At 41.1% G+C, this 23201-nt stretch overlaps 1 protein-coding gene and 1 long non-coding RNA gene across 5 annotated transcripts in view; one reads left to right on the top strand and one right to left on the bottom strand.

Moving 5' to 3' along the window:
* KDSR (3-ketodihydrosphingosine reductase) overlaps window positions 1-10232 on the top strand; it is a 41133-nt gene extending 30901 nt beyond the window's left edge. The window contains exons 7-10 of one of the 2 annotated variants that reach the window (XM_053245360.1): window positions 1590-1673; window positions 3701-3784; window positions 6446-6547; window positions 7422-10232. In XM_053245360.1, coding sequence (XP_053101335.1) covers window positions 1590-1673; window positions 3701-3784; window positions 6446-6547; window positions 7422-7532 — 381 coding nt within the window. In that variant the 3' untranslated portion in view covers window positions 7533-10232. The remainder of the gene's footprint in view (window positions 1-1589; window positions 1674-3700; window positions 3785-6445; window positions 6548-7421) is intronic. The other variant, XM_053245361.1, reaches the window with a different exon arrangement.
* The window catches only part of LOC128322975 (uncharacterized), a 39776-nt gene extending 18082 nt beyond the window's left edge, over window positions 1-21694 (bottom strand). For 2 of the 3 annotated variants that reach the window (XR_008306113.1, XR_008306112.1), the window contains exon 1: window positions 20786-21694. This is a non-coding gene — a long non-coding RNA (uncharacterized LOC128322975). The remainder of the gene's footprint in view (window positions 1-20785) is intronic. The other variant, XR_008306114.1, reaches the window with a different exon arrangement.
* Window positions 21695-23201: the final 1507 nt, after the last annotated feature.

Genomic DNA, 23201 nt, shown 5'->3' with positions numbered 1-23201 from the left:
TTTTAAGAGTCCACCGGGGAGGCAGTGTACTTCCCTGCTGCCTCATTACCCTCTTTACCAGAAGCAGGCATAAGTATCTGATGTGCCTGCGCACGGTGGATGTGTGCATGGGCACGGCAGATACTTCCACCTACTCTGGTAAAGGGGGTAATGAGGCAGCAGGGAGGTACACTGCCTCCCTGGTGGACTCTTAAAATACAGAGTGCTGGTGGGTGGAAAGTGGAGAGAGGGGTAAGTGCACCCTCCCCCGCCCTTAAAGCAGAACCCGCCCCCCACCTTCAAACCAGCAGAACTGCCCTCCATTCGAACTGGTTCAGAAGGTCATAAAGGGCCTCTGAACTGGTTCCGTGCACATCCCTAGTGTGTGCCGCACACAATGCTATCTGTGTAAACCGCTTTGGGAACTTCTGTTGAAAAGTGTTATATAAATTTTCATTGTATCTATAGCACCGTAGTGAACACACAGAAACTAGAAAAATTAACAACAACACCAAGTAAAGCAGCAGGCTTTATTTGGGGAGTGGGTTTTGGAGGAGAGCGAGCAACAATGGAGTAAGTCAAAGGGAAGGGAAAAGGGATTACTGTGGCCTCTCCTAACCCACCCCAACTGTCTTACAGTACCTGATCCTACCTAGTCCTACCTAGTACCTGATCCCTTCCCCAAATTAGAAAAAAGACAGATAAGCCAGCAGTTGTGTTCTCTCTCTCCACGGGGCCAGGTCAACACCACCAGTCTGTTCTCTGCTGCTGCAATCTCTGATCCTTCCTCCATTCCTGATGTACCCTCTTCAAGAGAGGCTCACTGTAAGGGCTTTCTCTGCCTCCCAGTCCCTTTTAAATGCATTTTGAAACTCTCTGCTCTGGCCTCCATCCTCCTTCTCCCCAGCCAATGGAGGGACAGTTCCCCCTGACAATACTTGATTTGTGTGATAACAAGCCAACCAAAAAGCAAGGAGACTGCAAGTCACTGCCAGAAAACCAATCAGCAAGGGAAAACCAGGCACTAAAATGGCACTCGAAACGTTCCAAATCAAAATGAGGTTGCTTTGTTCCGAGCTCGAAACAGGCCTTTTATTTAAAGGGTGTTTTGTTTCAAGCTCAAGACACTCAAAACGGCCCATCTTGAGTTGAAATGTTTCAGTGTCTAAATGTGTTGCACATTTTCTACATCTAAACAAGAGCTGTAGGTGGTCATGTAATCCTGTTATGCTGAGGCGGGGAGAGGACATATGTACATTAGAAATGAGAGGTAATCCTATAGATCAGGGCTGCAGGAGGGCCAAAGTTTTGCAGCCCTGATACAGACCTTTGGAGCTCTTACCACCGTAAGATGCATATGCTGGAGTACTGCATCTCATGTGAATGAATATGCATCTTGGCAGCTAGACAACTCATGTACATTTATACAATGAATATATATACTGCTTTTCAACAAAAGTTCCCTAAGCGGTTTACCTAGATATAAATTAATAATAAATAAAATGGCTCCCTGTAACTTTAACTTTTTTAAGAAGCATGGATTGCTTTAATAAGCATGGAAGAACTTCATTTGTTGCGATGTGAACTAAATATTTTTCTCAACAAAACAGGTCAAGCCCTATAATATCTATGTCACGGTTGCGTATCCTCCAGATACCGACACACCTGGCTTTGCAGAAGAAAGTAAGACTAAGGTAACTTTCAGTCAAGTATAGATGTCCAGTTTCACTCCCTGGAAGCACACACACACCCCAACCCTTGTCCTCTGACTTATCTGCTGTGTAGGGGCAAGTTAAAACAAACTGTATCTTCACAATAGCCTTGCCAAGTAAGTTTGCCCAGACCTTCACTACTGGATCGGAACTTGAACTTGAGTTTCCTGTGCCACTGTACCACCTTTGTTTATACTGGGCTTTTGCTTTTAAATAAGGTCTTAATGGAGGCAGGTGTGGGTGGCTGAACAAATTGCAGTCTCCTTATTCTGAAAAGCACTACATTAAGTGGCAACTAGCTCCCCATCCGTAGCATGTGTTGCCGAAAACTGCTTGTCTTTGAATTAATCTTTAATTAATTGTCTTGTGAATGCTTGATTGATCTGGTTTTGTTGATTTAATACAGCTGAAGGAGTAAAACTTGTAAAATGGCTTCTATTCAAATCCTCCTACAGGCACCCTACAGTTGAAAGAATCGGCAGCCCAATTGTGGGGCAGTTGCCACAGGTAGTGTGGTGTTCTTTAAAGTCCAACCCAGCACTGGCACAGGGGAGACTGGGCAGGTGGGGAGAATGGCACCAGCATCTGAAGGGGCATGGGGCGAGGGAGCACAGGGGTGTCTGGGGAATGTAGTTCCTCCCATGGGAATGGCTCTAGGAGGAATTGCATTCTGCAGATACCCTCGTGCTCCTCCCTCAGCCTCCTTGCACTCGTTCCCAGCCTCTCTTGCGTCCATCCCCATTTTGCATTTTACTCCCCAGCCTCCCCCACACCAATGCTGGCTCAGCCCTTTTACACTACCCACCACCATACTAAAGGTAAAGTTCTGCTGTTGAGTTGGTGTCAACACCTGGCGACCACAGAGCCATGTGTTTTTCTTTGGTAGAGGCAATTGCCCCGCGATTGGCTGCCTCCCCATGGTGCTGGGTGGGAATTCTGACATTGGGCTGCTGGTTCTTCCAGTTTCACAGACCTAAAAGCAACGTTCTTGGGCAGCCCTGAGTTAGAAAGCCTACTTTATATTTATTTATGATACATGCATGCACGTGCATGTTCTGTGCTAGCTGCACATGCGTGGAATTGTACAGAGCTCCCAGATAAGATGTGATAGGAGCTGGGAGGGGAAGGCTGAAGTTGTTGTAATGTAGCCTATTAAACAGTATTTCGCAATGTGTTGGAAAGTGGAGCAAGAGTCACTTGTATCAGGGTGAGAGGAAGGACTGGATGAGGAATATTGGAGATGCATACAGACACAGCCCCCAGTGCTGTTTGTACCCATGTTCACATGCAGATGGGAGAGAGAAGATTTCATTTAGCTTATGTAAATCCTGTGTGTGGGAGTGCTACACTTGCAGCTGGCTGGATCATGACCTTTGTGTGCATCTTTAAAGCATCCAGTCTGCCTACTTAGCTGTTCTTGTCTACATGATATCCTATGCAAGCATATTAATACAGATGTTGGTGGCAGTGTAGAAGTTTCCTGGCACATGCATGAACTTGTGTGGGTGTACACTTGTCTCTGCAGTTTTGATTCATGTATGCACAGACTCTGCATGAACACCACTAAACTGCTTGAAAGTTTAAAAGGCAAAAATCAGAGGGGCACCTTTGGAAGTAACAGTGCCTCCCAAGTATCAGATGTGTATGAATGTTTGCCTGGAGCTATAAAGTGTTTCACTACTTAGCTTCTCTGCCTATCATACAAAAATTATTGTACAAGTTTCCAGTTATAATTTTCTTTACATCTAATCTAGATTACAGCTTAATATCAACACTTGATCACAACTACTTAAAGCATTCTTTTAAAAAAAACAAAAAACCAAACCCCGTTCTGTTGAACTGCACTTAAGTACAAATTTTGCTTTGCAAAAAGGTTGCATTGGTAGTCATATAACAATTCTGATACATTGTTCAGCAAACCTACAGTTGAACCATGTGATTATACTTGCTAACATCTTTTCTGTTTTTATGTCTGTATAATTGCCTATTTGCATTTCGTTTTACTCGAGCTTTTAGAGACCAAACTCATTTCGGAATCATCATCTGTCTGCCAGCCCGATCATGTTGCCAGAGTAATTGTTAAAGATGCTGTAGTAAGTAAAATATCATACAAAATGTATAAGTGAATGGGAAGTGAGGAGCAGCATGGTCTACTAGTCTGGTGTAGAAAATGTCAGAACTATTGAAGTTTTTTTAAAAAAATCTTTCCAAATGCTGGAATTCCACGACACACACCCAAAACTGTAGAACACCATCAATGAATGCACATAGTGCCTTAAGAAATTCACAGGCAAAAATGTAGGTCCTTTCCTCCCAAGGAACTTGCAATCTAAAATAAATAATGAAGGAAAGGAGGGATGAATATGGACAAATGCAGTTATATGTGCTTTTGTGCGGTTAGGAATGATTCCTCTGGCTTAATTGCTTGCTTTGAAAGATGAGCTGTGTTAATGGGCTTTGGTTTTTTATTTTGGTCTTGCGCCTTTTTAATTTGTTTACTTACCGGGGAAACTAGACATTCTTGTCACTGACTGGCATGCTGCACAACGTTCCATGTCCTATGCTAGCCGTAGACCATAACAGAATAGGATCAATATGTAGATGCGTTATGTGAGTTCTACAGTTGTGCAAGAATGCTCTTGCACAAATGCAAGAATTGTACAAAGGGAGTTGAATGATGGAGGACTATTGGAAATAATGGCCATCCATTGCACGGCTGAGTTTGCGCAGTTCTTGCATAGAAATATGCTAAATAAATAATAAAATAAATGTATACAAGAGTGTTCTTGTGCAGCTGCACACACAGTTCATTCAACAACAACAACAAATATTTATATACTGCATTTCAACCAAAGTTTCTAAAGCAGTTTACATAGGGGAATAATAAATAAAAGATGGATCCCTGTCCCCAAAGGGCTCACAGTCTAAAAAGAAACCATAAAACAGACACCAGCAACAGTCACTGGAGGTACTGTGCTGGGGGTGGATAGGGCCAGTTACTCTCCCCCTGCTAAATAAAGAGAATCACCATGTTAAAAAGGTGCCTCGTTATCCAGTTAGTAGGGGTAATAAGGAGTGTGCTTAGCCTGCCTCCTGGCATGTTGGCGTTCTTTCCCTAATTGTGTGGCTCTGTGGGGGCAGGGACGGTTTGTCCAAAATTAAGTAAATATTCCCCAACTTGCCAGGAGGAGGGAATAATGTGCATCCTCATAGTATGCACATGTACTTGGTTTGCCAGGACCAGCAAAACACGTAGAACCTTGTGCAGTATGTCAGCCCCTGACTAAATTTACTCAAAGTCCTATTGAAATGAAAAGAACTAGTTAGGCATGCCCAACTTGCCCTTTAATTTCCATGCGTCATCCTTGAGTTAACTTAGTCAGGTTGCCAACCACTCTTTATAAACTATGGTTCACTTTATTCATACATACATACTTCAGTTTGTAATCTCCCTTTGCCAGTGGGGAAATACCTACTATGGTAACTTGTAGCACAGATTAAAATTTTGCTCCCCGTTTTTAATCAGTAAGGTTGACTACAAGCAAAAACTCAGACCTGCTTCAGCCGGGTTACACAAATGTTCTGGCTCAATCCAAGATTTGGCAGATATTGTTATTATTATTTTACATTTTATATCCCACTCTTCCTCCAAGGAGCCCAGAGCGGTGTACTACATACTTAAGTTTCTCCTCACAACAACCCTGTGAAGTAGGTTAGGTTGAGAGAGAAGTGACTGGCCCAGAGTCACCCAGCAAGTATCATGGCTGAATGGGGATTTGAACTCGGGTCTTCCCGGTCCTAGTCCAGCACTCTAACCACTACACCACGCTGGCTTTCATTTACAGACTGATATTAACAGACTAATATTTCTATTTAATATTAACATATTAACAGACTAATATTTCCTTGGCAGCAAAATGTCATACAGAACAGAGGGGAAAGCTCAATTTATGGTACAACTTGCAGGTGTGTTTTCATTTAAATAGGTGTAGAACTAAGATTTTCCTTCTCACTAATAGTTTTGGTAATATACTAACTTATGCAGATTTAATACTTTTGGAATCTGTGATTAACAGACTAAAATCTTTCTCTCTAGCGCTCAATCTATATGTTGGATTGATCTAATGCTCAATCTGTGCTTCAGAATGCACTTTATATAGTACTCTCAATGTACTTTATATAGTAAAGACAGTTTCCCTGTCCCAAAGAGGCTCACAATCTGAATATAAACACAAGGGAGCCATTGAGAGGTGCTATGCTGAATTAAAGAGAGGCAGTTCCTCTGCCTCTGCTAAACAGAATAGACTCACTTAAAATGGCACCTTTTTGAGATTGCTGGTAAACAGTAACTCGGTTATTTGGGAACTCAGTATACAGAGTTAAAAACTTGAAAATCCCATAATCTTGAGTAAATTACAACATGTGCTCAATAATTCTGTCTGAAATGAGTCTCCAAAACCCTAACTGTCTGGATCATGCCCTTGGTGGCTTGGTTTGAATTTGCTAGCTTATGTTATAAACTGGTTCTGTCAGTAACTATTTTGCCCTTGGGCAATAGGTACAGGTTGCAGTATTGAGCAACCTATCTGTATAGGCAGCCATGCTTGGTATACGTATATGCAATGAGATTGTTAGATATGGTGCTCTGTATGCAGGTTGCAATAGCTACTCCTTGAAGCCGTCCTTGGAAGCAAATCTTGTTTTGGTGGAATTATTTGGTAACCTAATAACATGTTTCCTTCTGTCCCACCTAGCAAGGGAAATTCAGCAGTTCTGTTGGAACAGATGGTTACATGTTGACAATACTGACCAGTGGCATGTCGCCAATCTCTTCTATTGCTGAAGTGCTAGAGGCGGTAAGAGACAAATGTCAGAATGACTGGACGTGTCTTCAGATCTCTTTGATTCTTCTAGTACTGTGGAATATTCATAAAAGCTAGAGCATTTGGTTCGTGTAATTCAGAATTCTGTCTTTTGACCAGTGGCCTGCAATACAGCAAGCTTCTAAAGTAACAAGCAATAATGAAGTATTTCACTTCAGAACAGCAAAGGCTGCTATTTTCTCATAAGTTTCAGGTTAAATGATGTCGTCCATATGACCAGCCCTACCCAAGTAGGGCTGGTCATGTGGAGTGCCAGGATTGGTCCTGACCCCAGTGCTCTGCACCAAGGCTTTTGTACCTGGGCTAATAGTGAGATCGAAGGGCATGAGTGCATCCTTCTACCCCTACTGCCTATGGCCTGAGCAGCCACAGAGCTGGGCAGCACGGAAATCCCCCAGTGCACCACACTTTGCTTGGTGCATTGTGGGATGCAGGAGGCCACAGGCTGCTTTTCCCCTCACTCATGAATCGCTCACACGCTGGTCACGTGGCTGCACAGTGTGAGCAATCCCAGAGCTGCGAGGATCATGTGAGGGAAGGTAGGTTGCACCCTGCCGCTCCTCTTCCTCTCCCTGTCCTCCCCTGCCCTCCCCAAAACAGTCATATGAACGACCTCAATGTGTCACTATAGCCTACCCCAAAATAATAACTTTTAGGCTAAGTCATCATTTGGTTTCTTCCAATATTGTGATTGTATTTTATGTTTTGAATTAGCTTGTTCTTAATTAAGTGTGTGTGTGTGTGTGTGTTTCCCTCTCCAAACAAATATTAAATATTAGGTAAGATAAGAATATTCTTAAATCACCATTAGGAAAATTGTGCTTAATTTCTCTTTCTCAACTTGCAGGTTATTTTAATGGGCTTTTTTCGCTTCATTGGCCTGTTTTATATAGCAAGTTTTGACAGCATAGTTCACCGATGCATGGTACAGAAGGAGAAATCTGAAAAGACAGACTGAAGCAGAATGCCTTTCAGAATTTGAGTGCTATTTAAAGAGTTAGACAATTTGCTGCTAAATGAGACTGTATTTGTGGCCTAAATACACCTCATAGAAATATTGTGTATGTGGAAGAGGTGGTGATCTTCGGTGGTGATAGAAGGAAACGTTCAACTCCAGAAAGTGAGACTATGCAAAAGTGCTAATGAAGAAGACTGCAATTCCCCCCCATCCCCACCCGTGCTTTGAAGTAATAAGCAGATTGTTGCCTTAGAAATGAGCTTTTTGGAAGAGCAGAGCTTCAGAGTGGCCTATTTGCTGGTAATTCTGGACCAACATTAATTGTGTTAGCAATGGGGAAGAACTGATTCAGTGATGCACATCTTAATCTAAGGGCTGGTTCAAACATGTTATATCATTTGGTACTATCCTTCACAACTGTACTACTTTAATTAGCCTGATAGCCGGATTTCCAGGGCACTGCTAGATATGTTTGGCAACTTCTGTGAAGTGTTCCAATGTGAGTTGGGCCAAGTTTAGTCATAAAAGCAAAGCTTGTAAACTGAGATGGTATCCCAAAGCTGAAATGTACTAACTGAGCCAAGGTCTCTTCTGTGAGGTAATTTCCATATCTAGCAATGCCCTATCACATGAAATTGATATGGGAGTCCTTAAATGAGCATCCCACCCCTTTAAATCTGAGGTGATGCAGTTGCAAAAGAGGACTCTACTAAGTTGGAGAATGAACATTCTACCAGTTTTCAGGCTCTAGCCCAACACTGAATACTTAAGTCTAGTCTTTCCCACTCCTGACATAACAGGAACACCCAGTAAGTTTTGTGAAGTATGCTACATATTGTAGTAATAGAGCACTATTATGTTATATATAGAAATCCTTAATGTCAGAATTGTATTCATATGATCCTAAGTTATCTGTGCAGGAGCAATCAAGGATTCTTTTAGCAGTTGTATGTCTTTGGAATGATGAAGGACCTGTTCCTTGCTGAGACAGGGAGCTTTTTTTTCTTTTTTCTTTTTCTTTTTTGTCTATGACCAAGGAACTCCTGTCTAAGCAAAACAATGTGATGGCATTAGAAGTAATTGTACACTTGTAACTTGAGTTCATGTTTCTCTCTGCCAGCTTAGTAAAACAGAAGTGATTTTTACATTGCTGTAATTCACGCTTCAGAAATGCAGACTGGATACTAGATAGAATTAACTGTAGCACAAAAGTACTAGGTTCCTCCTCTAGCAATGTAGCTTACAAGACTGTCAATACTGTTTCAAGGCTTTAATCCCAGGGTGCCAACTTTATCAACCACATGGAATCTGGACTTCTAAAAAGCCACTCAGTGGGCTCTGGTGGTTTGCTCTGTCTAAATGAAAACTAATTTTCATTGTCAACAGATTTCACTGAACCCTAAAGAATTCATAAAGAATTCCTGCAACAGCTTGTCATTATCTAAGTGCCTCAGATGACTCTCTTGCAAGAGCCTCCCATGTTTGTTAACTAGCAGAGATGCTTTTTAAGCACCAGAGGCTGCCCTCCAGCATTTTCTTCAATATTATATGAGGTTTTCTTTTTCTCTGTGTCTGTCTATGGAGGTGGGGATTTTTTTACGTTCTTAAAAAATATTTCCATTGGAGATCACCTCATGGGACCAGATCAAGCCTAGCAGTTTCTGGTTCAGCTCTACTATTAAGTCTTCCAAACTTTAATAGATTTTAAAATCTTTGTAAGTGATCCAGTTTTCAGTGCTAAATGTTTAAGATAGTGAGTGGCTATGTTTACTTCTTGGTTCTTATACATGAGCACAAGTTTTGGTTCTCCAGTGCTGTGCGAAGTGAACCTGGAAATTGCCAATTTAGATATAAGCACTTGGGCTACTTTTGCCATCTTGACAAGCTTGGAAGGCTTCTGGTTACAAACAATGGAGATTGTGTAGTAGGAGTCCTTGGTAAGTTGTGCTCAGTGTATTCCTAAAGGCACAAACACTTCAAGTATCTCATTCAAACTAGCAACTGTGCTTCAGAATTATTTTGATGCACCCATACATTGAAGCAACACACTAGAAAAAGTAGCTTTGTATGTAGTCCTTGGAATGCTTCGATACAAATGGTCAAAGCAGGACTCCTCTCCTGTTCTGCTGTCAGTTAGTGAATATGCTTAGACAGCTATAGAGCACAGTTTAAGCTAGCTAACAAGGAGTTAAAAACTTGAATTCTGAGGTACCTTAAAGCAGTTTAGAAAATGCTTATTATTCAGAAATGCCAAATAACCAAACATTTTTTAACGTGCAAGTCACTTGCACATCTGCTTTTCACCACCACTTAGAGCTGCTGTGCATGTTCCAAGTCCCCATGGATTCAAAGTCAATGGAGCTTTAATGTGCTTATCTGTGGCTGCACCATGACCAGTTTTTCTTCACAACTGAATAAAAGTGTCTTCTTGTGTTTCCAGGTTTACTCTTGAATTACTAAACATTCTGAAGTTACTTAGCAGTATGGCTCATGTTCAGTTCAAATAGATTTTATGTACGAAGGAAATGGGTAAATTTGCCTACAATTATACTGTGAAATGTTAAGCACTTTTTAATGTTAACACTGAGTATGGCTAAAACCCGCAGCCTGTCCATGCTTGTTGCTTCACAAAGTGTTGTGCCACAATTGTAAATTTTAATATTTTGTATTTCACTAAATAAATGGAAATATTACATTTAACTTACTCTGCATCTTTCTTCAGAAATGACCATTCTTTTGGCCCTGCTGAGTAAACTTATTTCCATTAATCCTTATCAGTATTTTGCCAAAATTGTTTGGGAAACGCTGGTATTTTTTAATACAGCTGAATGAGTTCTTTGCATCTGTCTTATTGGCGGAGGATATTGACCATATACCCACGCTGGAATGGAGCTTCTCAGGCTTGGGGGCTGACGAACTGGGCCAGTTTGAGGTGACAAGTGAGGGTGTTTTGAACTGTATGAAAAATTAAAAATTAGCAAATTGCCAAGGACAGATGGCATCCACCCAAGAGTTCTAAAGAAACTCAAATGTGAAATTGCAGTCTCCTTGCAAGAATATGTTTGTCCATACAATCAGGCTCTGTATTGTAGAGGAAAGTAGCCAAAATAACTCCCATTTTCAAAAAGGGATCCAGGGGATCTGGGAAACAGGCCAGTTAGCTTAACTTCTGTGCCATGGAAGTATACCATGGAAAGTATACTTAAGGACAAAATTGTTAAACACATATAAGAACAGGCCTTGCTGAAGGAGAACCTGCATGGCTTCTGCAAGAGCAAGTCTTGTCTCACTTAACATTTTGGAGTTCTTTGAGAGTGTCAACAGGTGTGTGGATAAAGGTGATCCAGTTGACATGGTATTCTTGGACTTCCAAAAAGCTTTTGATAAAGTTCCCCACCAAAGGCACTCGAGTAAACCTAGCAGTCATGGGATAAGGGGACAGGTTCATGTGTGTATTGGTAACTGGTTGAAGGACAGGAAACGGAGGGTAGGAATAAATGGACCGTTTTCACAATGGAGGGAAGTAAGAAGTGGAGTCCCCCAGGAGTGTGTTCTCTAACTTTCATAATGTGAATGCAGGATGAGTTTTGTTCTGGGCAGCAGTATCAAGGCAGTGTGTGTGCACACATGTATTCAGAGTGGGGCCTTCCTGATTCAAAGTGAGCGGGCTCTAATATTAACTGAGCAGACATTCAAAAAGGTGTAAGCACATGCAAACCTTAGAGGGAACACTGTTTTCCCCAGGGATATATGTATACTGGGACTAGTGCTCTTTAGCTTGTTCATAAATGATCTAAAAGTTGGGGTAACCAGTGAAGTGGCCAAATGTGCAGACAACACAACTATTTAGGGTAGTGAAATCCACAACAGGTTGTGAGGAGCTCCAAAAGTTATCTGTCCAAACTAGGTGAGTGGGCAACAAAATGGCAAATGTGGTTCAATGTAAGCAAGTGTAAAATGTGTGTTGGCGGGGAGACCCCAACTTCACATATACACTGATGGGGTCTGAGCTGTCAGTGACTGACCAGGAGAGAGATCTTGGGGTCGTGTTTGGCAGCTCATTGAAAGTGTCAATTCAGTGCACGGCAGCTGTGAAAAAGGCCATCTGCATGCTAGGGATCATTAGGAAGGGGACTGAAAATAAACATGCTATTATAATACCCTTATACTAATCTATGGTGTGGCAGCATTTGGAATATTGCATATAGTGCTGGTCACTGTATCTTAAAGACGTTGTAGAACTGGAAAAGGTAGAAAAGAGAGTAACCAAGATAATCAGGGGCCTGGAGCACCTTCCCTTATGAGGCAAGGCTGCAGCATCTGGGGCTTTTTAGTTTAGAAAAGAGGCAACTATAGGAAGATATAATAGAAAAATATAAAATTATGCATGGAGTAGAGAGAGAGGACAGATAAATTTTTCTCCTTCTCTCCCAACACTAGAACCAGGTGTCATCCCATGAAACTGAAGGCCTGAAATCTAAATTCGACATATGGAAGTACTCTTTCACACAGCACACATAATATATGGAATTCTCTGCCATGGGATATGGTGATGGCCCCTAGCTTGGATGACTTTAAAAGGGGCTTAGACAAATTCATGGAGGACACATCTATCATTGGCTACTAGTCTGGTGGCTATAGGCCAGCCTCGGGGGCAACATGCTTCTAAACACCAGTTGCAGGGGAGCAAGAGAGAAGGCATGCTCTCACCTCCAGACGAAGGGCTTCTCAGGGGCATCTGGTGGGGCATGGTGTGAAATAGGATGCTGGACTGATCCAGCAGGGCTGTTCTGTTGCCTGTAAATATACATATATGTATGTAGATTTAGCAAAATGGGTGCCTGTGAGGGCTGAACCTTGGTTCTACCCTTTACAAAGGATTGAAGCAGCACAGGGGAGGGGTCTAAAACTTATTGACTTGGGGATGGCAATACAGAGTGATATAGAAGGGGAGGCTTTTGGAGCAGCTGTACAACTAGCTGCTCAGCCAGCCCCAAACCTGAGCAGTACAGTGGGAAGTGCGGGGGGAGCAGGTCAAAGACTACTTTATGGCTTAAGTATATGTTCTTGCCTGCTCTTTTCAATCATGTTATCTAAAAGGCTATTCGAGGTTACTCTTCCGTAGTCTTGTCATTGTTGCAGGTAGATGTGCAAAAAATTCAAATAAAGTGTTTGTTCAGTTTATTATAGTCACTGGTCAAATATACAGTCCAAACCCAGACTGTCCTTTAAAGTGAATATTGATATGGGGGGGGGTGTACCCACATACAGGAACCATTACATTAAAATGAAATAGAATAGGTTGAGAGAAATTAGTCTGTATTAACAATTTCTAACACACCATATGCGGATCACAGCTGTGCAGAATTTGCGGGACAGATCAGATGCAAGACATCAGAAAGAAATAAGTTTATATAAAACTCATCAGTTATCTGCATATCTAAAAACAAGAGGAGCAATGTATCTAAAACACAACTCATGATAGAAGGAACAATACAAAAGCACATAGCCTACTGTCTCAACATTGTCATTCTCACAAGGATACAGTCTCTCCAAATAGGAGAGTCTCCTAAAGTTACCCTCTGATACCATAGAGAGCAGCACATCTAGCTGGGCTAGTGTCAGGGCTTTTTTGTGTGTTGGATATGTCAAATTATATAGGTATTTAGGTGGGTTTTTTAAGGGCTTAACAGCTCCAAACTGCATGTAGCTTGATGCCTGGCTTAGATCTATCTGGTGTTCCATATTGATAGTGCGTTGCTTAAGGATCAATGTGGCATTATCATAGCCTAGGGGGAGTAGATATTCCATCGACAGCCCATATAATTGTAACTTTTCTGTGATTAAATATGTCCAGGCAGAGGGGTATTCATCCTTAAAGATTAAGGAAAGGAAGGAAAATAGATCAATTTCAACCAAAAACTGAAAATATAGATCCAGGCGCAAGTCTCCAAGTTTAACAAGCCCGCTTCCAATCGCAGCTTAACCTTTGACACACAGCAGGGGGTTGAGAAAAAAGCCCGGAGAAATTTAGACTGGACCCCTTCAAGTGGATGAAAGTCACAATATATACAGATCTGTGAGCTGTAAAGAAAGTGTTTCTGAATGTTCTTAATGGCAGCTGGAACATATCTGCCCCTTGGAAAAAAAAATAAGTATCTCAGAATCACAGATGTTGACTTCTGAGCATTTGTTACAATGGAATTAGTTTACTCTTTCCAGCTACCTGTTGCCTGAAAGATGACCCCCAAATATTTATATTGCAATATCTGCACTATATGAATCCCATTAATTTGCTATTTATGCATAATGGTTTTCTTGACGAATATTACTTTGTCTTCTGATAACTGATGGAAAGTAAGTTATCATGACAGTGGTCAGCCAGAGCTCTCAGCATTTTTCTCACCCCAACACAGAAGCACAGCATCATCTAATTACAGAAAGATGGCTAGATGTCTACTGCTCAATTTTGGTGGGTTAAATTCCAGATTAGAGAGTCTGTCCACCATGTTATTAACGTAGTAATGACATGGGCTAATAGCAGGGCTATTATACAGCCCTGCTGAACCCTCCCCCTGCCCCTGTTCTAATGGGGTTTGTTAAGTGTCTCTGTGGGTTGAAGCATGCTCAAGTGAGAGTCCAATAAAGGTTTTTAATTTGCAGAAGTAACCTTCAGTCGATTGAAGAGTTTGATAATTTTCCTCAATCTATTGTGAGAGATGTAATCAAAGGCTGCCTTAAAGTCAAAGATGGCAAAAATGCGGGACTGCACGACAATCACATGACCTCATATAATTTTCATGTGTTAGTCACATAGATCTACTTGTGTAAATCACAAGAGTCACAAATCACCTGAATTCTGACATAACTAAAATAACATAAACAAATAGAAACACAAATTGGTTCTTTGCAGGATGACTATAATAAAAGATATTGAGTGGGCCATAATAACTTTTCTGAACAGGACTGGCAATCCTTGAATACTCTTAAAAATGACAAGTCCATTATCATTAAACCGGCGGATAAAGGTGGAGCAGTGGTGGTTATGAATACCGAGGATTATGAAAGAGAAATACTCCGCATATTATCGGACACCACTACATATAAACCCATTATGAATGACCCTACTGAAAGAATTAAATACTTGATTAAGATAGTGGTACAAGAAGGAACACCGTTAAATCTCATTTCCGAGTCCACAGCTAAATTTTTGATGAAATCAAATGGACGTATTCCTATTTTTTATATATTACCTAAGATTCACAAAAGTTTGAGCTCCCCTCCTGGCCGTCCTATTGTATCAGGTTGTGACTCTATATTAGAACCATTATCCATCTTTGTAGATTCCTTTCTTAGCCCATTTGTTCCACAAATTGCCTCGTATGTGAAAGATACGAAGGACTTTATTCATCAGCTGGAAGGTATGCAAGTGCCTGAAGATTGTACAATGGTCACCTTAGATGTAGCTTCCCTTTATTCGAATATACCTTTGGATGAGGCGAGGATCACTATATGCAATTTTTTGGACAAAAGGGTTGATATGTCCCCTCCCTCTTTTTTATCATGGAATTAGCAGACATTGTCCTGGAGGAAAGCCTTTTCAGATTTAAGGAGCAATTTTACCTCCAACATAAGGGGGTTGCCATGGGTAACACCATGGCTCCGAGTCTTGCATGTCTGTTCATGTCAGAGTTGGAAAAGGCCACAATTTTGTCCCAAGAACACAATCCGTTTTTTGAACATATTGTAATATATAAACGCTATATCGATTATATTTTTATGATTTTTAAAAATCACACCAAACTTTCTGAATTTGATCTTTGGATTAATTCCATTCATCCATCCATTAAATTTACTATGGTTTCAAATCTACATAAAATAGCATTTTTGGATACTTATGTCAATATTGGGCATGATAGATTTATCTTCTTTCAACTTTATCACAAATTTACAGACAAGAACATGCTTCTTCACTTTGACTCATGGCATCCAGAACATTTGCGTAAAGGACTTCCTTATAGCCAGTTTCTGCGATTAAAAAGGAATGCTACTCATCAATCGGACTTTGAAAAAGAGGCCAACATCCTCACAAATCAACTACAAGATAGGGGCTATCTGAAACAGATTATCAGTGCAGCCAGAAGAAAGGCAGATCGGATAAGTAGGAGTCGACTTTTGGAAGAGAGACCATATAATTACAACAATAAGACATCTAACAGATTAATATGGTCTTCTCATTTTACACCTTTGAGCTTTAAAATCAAAAATATCATACGACAGGAATGGCGTATTGTAAAAGATATTCCGGGGTGCACACTGCCACCGATTTTTGCTTTTAAAAAAACTAGAAGTATTAGAGATTATTTGATAAAAGCAGATATGTATGAGAGTTCAATCATAAATGAACCATTATTGGGTTTTTATCGATGTGGTCACTGTGCTGCCTGTAAATTAGCTGTAGAGATAAAAGAATTATACATCACTCGGGAGAAACATCATGTCAAATTATCCTTCTTTGCCAACTGTAGTAGCAAGAACATTATCTATATGATTACGTGCCCTTGTGGTCTCAAGTATATAGGAAAAAGTACCAGGGCAATTAGAACCAGGATTCTGGAACATCGTTCTAGAATCAAACATAATGTTTTGGAGGCTCCCTTAATGGAACATTTTCGATCTCTACATTCTCCTGAAGACGTCAGGTTTAGTGTCATTTTCAGATATCAGCCTCGTAGATTCCAGCATGAGGATATTGATTTTTTCCTTTTAAAAATGGAAGCTTTTTTTATATTCAAACTTAATACAGTTTTCCCCCATGGCTTGAACTCATCATGCGACATGGCAGTGTTTCTTTAAGGCACATTGGATCAACTCATGTATGCTATGATAAGAGATATTCACAAGTTCCCCATTTAGGACAGATTGAGACAATCTCCTGGCTGTTGACATTCAATTCACGTTTAGAAATATTTTTTTAAAAGGTAAATGACAATACTTCCCTGTAATTGGCATTGTGAGCAGAATTGCTATTAACCAATATTTCTTAAGGGCTTTGTAATAGTGTTTTTAGTGATATACATCTAACTGATTAATACAGCCTGTAATAATCCAGAATCATGTCATCACTTATTGGTAATTTTCATAGGTTTTGCAAGCTAAGCAATTACATTGATAATTATTGTTGGTGACGGGTCACGACCAATATTATCTGTAACATGTAAGCATCACATAGGGTGCTTTTTTCCCCCATAAAAATGAGCACACTTTTCTTGGATTCATGAATTTGGATGATGGCTTCCATGGTTGGCCAATTTTTGAGAATGTTAATAAATGTCTTTACAAGTGCTTGTCCCTTTAAAGTGGGAATCACAGCACATCATTGTGAAAGATTTACTGCACCTGGCCCTTTAAGTAAGAGCTACTAGCATTGTATCAACAAATGCATGAATTTAAGTGTGCCGAAAATGTGAAAGATTTATTGCATTTGGTCCCTTGGGCAAGAGTTACTAGCATAACAATGCATCTTGCTGACCATTGCACAGGCTACAGCTGTTTTGTTTATGCAATTACCAGTTTATGAGACTAAGTGTGAAACTCCTACCTAGTCATCATGCCCTTAATTAGGGGGCTTTATATTGTTGAGCTCTAGGAGCCGATCAATCATTGAATGTTTTGTCCTTCCGGTGAGATGTAGGAGGATAAAGTTGACTCCAAAAATATTTTCGGAAGGAATTGGTAGGTAATAATGGATACATAAAGGGGAGGCTGTGGATGGCATTAAGATGTTAGCCTGGTAATGCAACTAGTTTTGGAATTGTTTTGTATTTATCTTGTATGTTTAGAAGCTTTGGAGCTCTGAGGAAGAATGATTGAAATGGGTTTGAAAATTTCCCGGGCCAGCCCATCAGCTCTGTCGTATATAGACACTCTGCACAGATCTGCTCACTAGCAATTATATTACACCTCCGTTCTCAACATTCCTGCATTTTCTCTTAAAACAACAAGCTCCTCTTACATCTATTTATCACCTGGAGCTCAAGGACTTGTTATCTCAATGCAATGTTTGCAATTGTTATTTTAGTTATGTCAGAATTCAGGTGATTTGTGACTCTTGTGATTTACACAAGTAGATCTATGTGACTAACACATGAAAATTATATGAGGTCATGTGATTGTATATATTCAAATAATTATGGATATTTATTCAATTTTGCAGTCTTTTCCGTTTTGTTATATACAAGTATAAGGTGGGTTTCCCCCACAGAGAAGAAATTTGCAATTTTCAAAACTGTGCCTGCTTGAGAGGTGTTATCTATTCTACCATTCACTACTGCACGATTCATGTTTATCTATCACTAGCTGGTCGTGCAGTCCAGTGAGGAGAGAACTGAAGTTTGTGAGGACAGCACAAATAAAAATAATTTTCTGTACTCCTCTTTGTTGGTGGACACACAATCTACAGTCTTGTGCACGCCAACTCCCAAGTCAGTCCCACTGAATTCAGTCAAATTTCTGAGGAAATCTAGGATTGGGATGTTAAGTCCAAAGAATGAACAGATGAGGAAACAAGATTCCATATGGTGTCTACTGCAAAGTTACTGAGGCTAATGGCCTCAGGCATCCTGGCCTTCACTTAGACGTGATGGCCTGCAGAGAAAAATGGAAGCAGCAGGAGGAAACTGAAATGAGAGAATCTGGAGGGAGGGCAGGCAGAAAGAGGACCTACAATTCAAACTGGGCAGCACAGGCTAATCCCAATTAACAGTTGCAGTTCACATTAATCACTGATGCAAAGGCAGCTCAAGAGTTCTATTGGAACTCTTTGGTTTTAATATTTATAAAGAGATTGTACAGTAGGTCTCTGTAGCCTTATGAGGATTTCACTTCTAGATTTCTATTTTGTGAACTTCACATTTTTGCAAATTTTAAAAAAAAACACTTGAGACATACAAAGGTAGACAGTTGCTACCTGGATATTTGCCATCTTTTAAAAGGTGTACAAGAAAGGGACAGGGAAATGGATGGGGTGAAGGAAGGAAGTGTATGGGGAATAAAAATAAAAATCTTGAGTTGCTTCTTGATGGCAATAATGATGGAGTGAAGGGCCATTCAAGAAAAATGCAAGCAGGGGATGGTGATACTGGTGGCAGATGAATAAAGGTGAGAGGAGGAAGAACATATGACAAGAGAAAATGAGTAGAATGATGAAGATACAAGACTGGTTTGAACTGAAAGCAAAAGGTAAAGAAAGCCATTGCAGGGAATGTTAACGAACAGAGCTGGCAACCCATGTCCTGTGAGCCAACTCTAGCCATTCTTCTAATCCCTTAATGGCCCTACAAAAATGGGTTTGGGGTTCTAAGAAATAGAGAGTCCAGATTTAAACATAAATCTTTCCCTTTTATATGGAAAAATACAAGGTCCTGGTTATAACCTATAAACAGCATGGGCCCTGGTTATTTAAGAGAACGTGGTCTTCACTATGAACCACCCATTGAGATCATCAGGAGAGGTTTGTTTGCAGTTGCCACCAGCTTGTCTGGTGGCTACTCAGGGACGGGTCTTCTCCACTGCTGCCCTGAGGCTTTGGAACACGCTCCCTACTGAAATAAGAGCCTTCCCATCGCTTACAACTTTTTAAAAGGCAGTCAAGACACATGTGTTCACCCAGGCTTTTAATTTGATACTGTTTTAATAGTTTGATGGTTTTAAATAGTTTTAACATTTTAAATTTTAAATTGTTGTAATGTTTTAACCTTTTTATTTGTTGTTTTTATTGTATTGTTGTAAAACGCCCAGAGACTTCTGTTTTGAGTGGTATATAAATATGTTAAATAAATAAATAAATAAATAAAATAATAAAAGCTCATATTTGTATGCAGTATTGTGCCTGGGCACATGCTTATATGGCTGCCTGGTGAACAATGACCCCCAAATACTACTGAAGCTTACCACCTCAGTGAACTCTCCGTCCTCCTGTTGCTTTGAGCAGAGGTGAAAGGAATGTGGCAGGGGGAGCTACCAGCAAAGCATGAATTCCCTTACAACTGGCTGAATTCTAAAGGTTTGGAATGCAGCCTTTAGATACAGGAATAAAAGATGTTGCTCACTAGGTAAAACTGGGTCTGTACAACCCATTTTCCCATTCCTACTTCCTCAAATGGTATAATGGAGGAGAGAAACAAGAGTATATAAGCTATAAGAAAAGAGTGTGTGATGACATTCCAGAGGATTTGCCAGAAATAGAGATCTGGTTTAATTAATAAATAAATACTGAATGTTATAAAAGTGCCATGTGGGCTAGTCACTTGTCTAATTCCTGGGCTACTTTAGGAGATGCAGGGAGTAAGTGTGTAATAGACATTGGGGACATAGGAAACTGCCTTATATAGTCAGATCATTGGTCCAACTAGCTTTGCTGTCTATACTGACTGGCATCAGCTTGACAGACCTTTCCCAGTCCCACCTGGAAATGTCAGGGCTGGACCTGTGACACGTGTGTGTGTGTGTGTGTGTGTGTGTGTGTGTGTGTGTGTGTGTGTGTGTGTGTGAGAGAGAGAGAGAGAGAGAGAGAGAGAGAATGCACACACATAAACACAGGTCTTTCTTGAAAAAGAATATGGAGCAATGTTTGTTTCAGAACAACAGTTTGTCTGTTTTAATGTCCTCCTCCCTCTTCCTGCCAATTAAAGACAGATTAAGGACAGTGATCTTGATTGCATCTGCTTGATATCCTGATTTGTTGCAGACTTTTGTACACAAGACTCTTTTTCTAAGTTTTCAGAGCAAAAGTACTTTTTCAAGAAGCTGGAACAGTGACATGCCATTATACAAAAAAATCAACTGTGCCAATCCCTGTGCACTGCTGCTAATTCAGATAATAGTAGGATTGACACCAGTGCAAACACCACGTCCTGGTTAACCAACAGTGATGGCCCAGAATCCCCATAACAGGTACTGTATTTCGTCTGTGAGGTAATTTGAAACATAATATGTGCAGCTATGGCTTCTGGTAAATATGGTATCTAAAAAAGATACTAAAATAGAACATGTTTCTGTTTGTGCAGGCTTGATTGTGTGGCTTGAGAATGGAGGAATTGATTAGATTACAGCTAACTTTATTTCTGCCCAAAGGAAATGGAACTTGATATATTATGACTTCAAACTGGGAAGCTTCTTATTCCAGTCACACACAGGACCCTTTCAGACAGCAGTAAAAAGCACTCTGAAAAGGAGTATAATGTATGACTCACAGAGCGTCCAGACACTTCTGCAGATTTTCATCTTTTCTTCCAGGATCTGACAGGAGGTCAAAGAGGAAGCAGGTTCCTGGTGCGATTGCCACAACACCACCTACTGGCCAGCTCTTGCTTGCCACAATTAATCCACCACTTTTCAAACTCACTCACATTCTTGGTAGTGGTCCTATTGTCCTTCACACTGTGGACGTCTGTGCCTCTGTTGACATGACCCAGGGAACCTTCTAGAGCTGATAAAGCCTTTTGGCAATAGCCCTGCCCCCTCTAGTGACATAACCTTCTCCTCAGGTGTTACCTCCCTCGGTCTTCTTCCAACCACCACAATAGTGACATTGGAGGACCTTCTGCCTCAGGTTTTTTTCTTCTGCAGCCAGAGCTGTTTAAAAAACAATAATTTCTTCTGTCATTGTACCATTGTTACTTTGGGTATATTCTTGCTTTCCATCTTCTGTTATATCCTTTGCCTTCTTTTTTGTGTGTTCATTTTGATCAGTATCCAACCCCGCCTCCATTCAGCCTCCTGCCTTTTTTCTTCCCCCCTCCCCTCAGAGGCCTGAGGCAGTTTATGGCTGCTAAGCCCCAGGATAAGCTTTGCGTGTCCTGCTCAGAGAAGCAATCGGCTTCTGACAGACATGACAGCTGCTTTGCGTGTGTGGGGGAGGCCCATCACACCAATTTGTGCCCCATCTGTAAGGCCTTCACAAGACAGGCCAGGAGGAACAGGGCCTCACATCTACAAGAACTTCTGTGAGAGAAGGTTCTCACTACAACTGTAGCCCTGCAATCTCCTCCTATTTCTGAGTCATCCCATCAACACCGTACAAGCTGCGAGATATCTTCTACTGGAGAGCTTCCTCCCCCTCCTCACTGGAGGCCTCCATGTCTTTGACGGTGCCCAAGGAAGGCCCGCCAATTACAGAGCTGGATAGAGGCGCTACCCAACCTGAAGCTGTTGAATTCGAGTTCAAAGACTTCAAAGTGACCAGGGATGATGGAGGAGGCAGGCACAAAGAAGCGCCATTTTTAAAAAGCACTCAGAGCCTCCAAAACCAACCACCGTCTCGGCAGCTACCTCCCCAATGCTGGAGGAAGAAGATTCAGAGGAACAGCAGCACGATCCTGATGTCGACTCAGATGGAGGTAACCCTGACTGGGATCGCGATCCTGACAGTTTCTGGTACCGAGTCAGAGTACTCTACTCAGTAGCGTGAGTGGGAGAAGCATGCTGGAAGGGAACGCTCATACAAGCACTGGGCCAGAGAGACCAAGAGACATTGCTATTTCCCCGAATGGTACCATCCTTACTACCCATGCTACCCTGATATTGATTATCGGAGACTTCATTTAGAGTATGTGCTAATGTACTGTATGTGAAATACAAAGTGCTGGTTATACCTATAAAGCCCTTAATGGCTTGAGTCAAGTCTATTCAAGAGAGCGCCTCCTTTGTAATAAACCCTGCTGCCTGTTACAATCTTCTGGAGAGGTCTGCTTACAGTTGCCACCAGCTCGTTTGGTGGAGATGCAGGCCACCATTAGAATTAATTTTAAAAACATGTTTTAAAAACTATTTTATTCTATTGTTTTTATTGTGTCATGTATTTTAATCTGTGACTTGTATATATTTTACATTTTGTACAGCGCCTAGAGATGTACATATCAGGCGGCATAAAAATGATAAACGAAAACAAAATAAATACATAATGGAGCCCAGAACACCATTTGCCCATCAGGAAAGGCACTGCGGGAGCCCAAGTGAAAGATGTTGGTAACATAGATATGGCCCCTCAGGGAGGCAATGGTCATGTTCATGGTCCAGATCTCATTCACCAAAGAAGGTACCTCAAGGCTCAGATTCCAAAAAGCAGAAAAAGAAAAGGGGAAAATAGTTGGTTTTGAATAGCCAATCCCAGGTTAAAGTGGCACCTTGGCAACCTATTGAATCTGCCCAAAATGCCAAGCCTGCTGCCCCTACAGGTCTGACAGGTCCTGATTCTTACTCTGATGTATATGCTACCTCATCCACTAACAGAGATCCTGATGCGCCATCAGGATCACTTATGTCAGATGATCTCCTAGACGGAGATAATCCTCAGACTAGAGACCTTATTCAGAACAGGTCCAGTACATGGCGTCTGCCCTGGGCCTGGAAACCTAGCAATTAAAGCACGAAAAAACTGACCCCATTTTTGGCCTGATCAAGCCTTCTGTTCTTGCCCCTCTCTCCCTATCACTTCTTCTCTACTGTCACAGAAGCGGTTAAGACTACTTGGTCCAAACCAGCATCCATCCAGCCTACATCCAAAAATGTGAGAACTTGTATAGAATCCATCAGGCTGATGCGCCTTACCTATTCTTACACCACAAGCCTACTGTAATTCCATTGTAGTAGAATCATCTCAACAAGGTG

The sequence above is a fragment of the Hemicordylus capensis genome, chromosome 4 (genome assembly GCF_027244095.1).
Source record: "Hemicordylus capensis ecotype Gifberg chromosome 4, rHemCap1.1.pri, whole genome shotgun sequence".
Lineage (NCBI taxonomy): Eukaryota > Metazoa > Chordata > Lepidosauria > Squamata > Cordylidae > Hemicordylus > Hemicordylus capensis.
The sequence above is the reverse complement of the archived record's forward strand: the minus strand, read 5'-3'. Positions and strand labels throughout refer to the sequence as shown.